The sequence below is a fragment of the Myzus persicae genome, unplaced genomic scaffold (assembly GCF_001856785.1).
Source record: "Myzus persicae strain clone G006 unplaced genomic scaffold, MPER_G0061.0, whole genome shotgun sequence".
NCBI classification, from domain to species: Eukaryota; Metazoa; Arthropoda; class Insecta; order Hemiptera; family Aphididae; genus Myzus; species Myzus persicae.
In genome coordinates this window covers 444410-447140 of record NW_019101814.1, presented here as the reverse complement: position 1 = coordinate 447140, position 2731 = coordinate 444410, and the positions used below count along the sequence as shown (strand labels likewise).

At 27.2% G+C, this 2731-nt stretch overlaps 1 protein-coding gene across 1 annotated transcript; it reads left to right on the top strand.

Annotated features, from left to right (window-relative positions):
* Positions 1–374: 374 nt before the first annotated feature.
* LOC111030504 (liver carboxylesterase 1-like) lies at positions 375–1903 on the top strand. Its single transcript, XM_022310032.1, has 3 exons — positions 375–650; positions 739–1007; positions 1184–1903. Exons 1-3 carry the CDS (start codon positions 537–539, stop codon positions 1395–1397), a joined length of 597 nt encoding a protein of 198 aa, XP_022165724.1. The 5' UTR covers positions 375–536; the 3' UTR covers positions 1398–1903.
* Positions 1904–2731: the final 828 nt, after the last annotated feature.

The following is a 2731-nucleotide window of genomic DNA, read 5'->3' as shown; positions in this document are numbered from 1 at the left end:
TATGTAAATATTTGTTAGCTGTTGGTATACTTCACTTTAAACTTTAAAGCTTAAACTGAATTCTTTTTTTTTATTTAATTAGCTTTTAGTTAGTAACTATGATAGCTCTACAGTTATTCAATTACACAATAAATTATACATATTATATAGAAAGCTTTATGACAAATATAGAAAAAGAAAAAAAGAAACAATGTTTAGTGATATAAGACAGTTAAAGATGTATAAAATATTTAGTAACTATGCTCTTTAAATAGATCAATAGAGTAAATATATAATTGTTGGTTAATTTGGTTGATTTGAAAGTAGGTATACAATATCTTGGCTGTATTTATAAAATGTGATTTTACAAAACAAAATTGACCGTCATAAAACATAGATCAAGTGGCCCTCTTAAAGACTCCGAAATGTTCCCGATTTGCTAATCTGACCCTGAACTTAGAATTTTCAATTTAATATTTTCAGCTTTGTTCAATGAAACTTCTCTTCAATATCCGGAACTATCTACCGATATTAATCGTCTGTTACCTATTTTATTGATGTACAAACACGTGTCAATGCCTAAACATTTGGATGAAATTAGCAATCGAGTCATGAAAATGTATTTTCCATCGGGAAATATTGATGACTACTCTCATTTGGATACTGTCAAGGTACTATTATATTATATATAATTTTAGAAATAAATCAGTTTTACATACATTGAAATATATTATTTAAAATTCAAATAATTAATTATAGTTGATCGGAGACGGAACTTTTATTCAGTGTTCTCTGGACATGAGCATTCAATTATCTTCACCTGTCCATTTTTATTTATTTGATTATGAAAATGAGTTTTCATTCAACCAAGTGTATGGCGATTGTAAAAAAAATCTTGGAGTAAGTCACGCTGATGAATTAATTAGCTTGTTTCCATTGAAGGAATTGAATCCCAAAGGATTAAACGACAAAGATATAAAAATGTCGAAGCTTATGGTTAATATTTGGGTCAAGTTTGCATCATCTAAGTGAGTATGATGTATATTAATATAAGTTATAATACAAGACAGTTATATAAGTTATTTAAAAGTCATCAACAATTTCAACTTTCGAATAAGATAAAATAAGCTGTATTCATTACCTATAGCTGTGTAGGTGTTAAAATTAAAAAAAAAAATTACCATGACAAAATGATTTGTTTTAGAATACCTACTGTTGATGGAACGGACAATGGACAAGCCTGGCCTGTATTTACTTCTATTGAAGAATCAGCATTACTGCACATAGATTCAGTCCAACCAAAACTTGTACAAAATCCGTTGGTGGAGAAGTATACATTTTGGAGTAAACTTCCATTATTATCTGGCTTAAATAAATTTATGTCACCAAAAACTTCACACATAAAAAACGAACTGTAGGTAGTGTTATTATGATTTTTAATTATAGACTTATTTTTAAAACTTTTACTCACCAAATATTAGGTGATACCTTTATTTGTATATTTAAAATTATATTATATGGTGTTGCTTAAAATATTTATCGCTATGTATTTAATACTCGATACGACAATAATGAATAATGTCACAGTTATTTTTCTTGTATTATAGGCCCGGTTTATTTGTATAATGATTTTGAAATGTCTTAGAATTTACAACAATTTATTTTTAGCCTTTTTTAAAAAAGATATTTTTATTTTTTTGTATTATAAATTATTATACTGTGTATGATTGTAATACAATTTTAATATTTCACTGCTAAGACTTAAATGTAAACTTCTTAAAACTTAAGCGTGGAGAGAGATAGAGAGGGAGAAAAATTGAGAGAGAGAGAGAGAGAGAGAGAGAGAGAGAGAGTGAGTGAGAGAGAGAGTGAGAGAGTACATTATGCTATAAGATACGTATAAATGTTATAACATTATTTTGTGTAGATGAGATGTTGAGGTACCTGCAGTAGTTTAGTTTTAAATATATTGTATATTATTATTTTATTGTATAAAAAAAATAAAAAAAAATAATAAAAAAAAAAAACAAGTTCATAAAATTTACCAAAAATGTCTAAATAATTTTGTAGTGAAAAATGTATACACTTGGAAAATAAGTAAGTAATTATGTTCTATATTAATATACAATATGGTACTTAAATAACATTAGATTCGTTTTATATTATTGCCTTACAGACCGTCTTCACCAAGAATCGTATATTAAGGCTCTGATTTATATGAAAATACATATTTTCAATATGATATGACAAACTAATCTCGGCAATTGACAAATTTGTTTCAGAAGCTTTTTGATAAAAAATTTGATTTGACATATTTTATTATAAACACGTTTTTACATATTTCACAATTTTTCTCACTTATTTTCCTCAGAGTTCAGAGTAATTGAAAGCTTATCATAAGTAAGCCAATACTTAATAGTTTACGAAATGTATAGTATAATATTTTCGGTCCAGCGGTGTCGGTCGGACGTATTTTTGACCTGGCTATGCTTATAAATGTGGCTTCCTTATAAATTATGTCGACTCCTTTGATTTGGACAATTTTGGTACGGATGTGTTTCTGAATACTAATATCTAATTGATATTTATCTTATTCGTGACCTGGTCAACAGTTCCTTGTTTACAATTAGATAGGATTACAATTTATGAATTGTGTGTGGTTAAGGCTATTGTTCATTCAGTAATGTATTCTATTATTCGTCAGGATTGACTGTACTAATTCCTAGAATAATTATGTAGTATATTATAGTAA

Coding starts and splice junctions, on each gene's coding strand:
- LOC111030504 (XM_022310032.1), top strand. CDS start 537: ATGTACAAACACGTGTCAATGCCTAAACATTTGGATGAAATTAGCAAT. Junction 651..738: donor CTCATTTGGATACTGTCAAG/GTACTATTATAT, acceptor AATTAATTATAG/TTGATCGGAGACGGAACTTT. Junction 1,008..1,183: donor GTCAAGTTTGCATCATCTAA/GTGAGTATGATG, acceptor GATTTGTTTTAG/AATACCTACTGTTGATGGAA.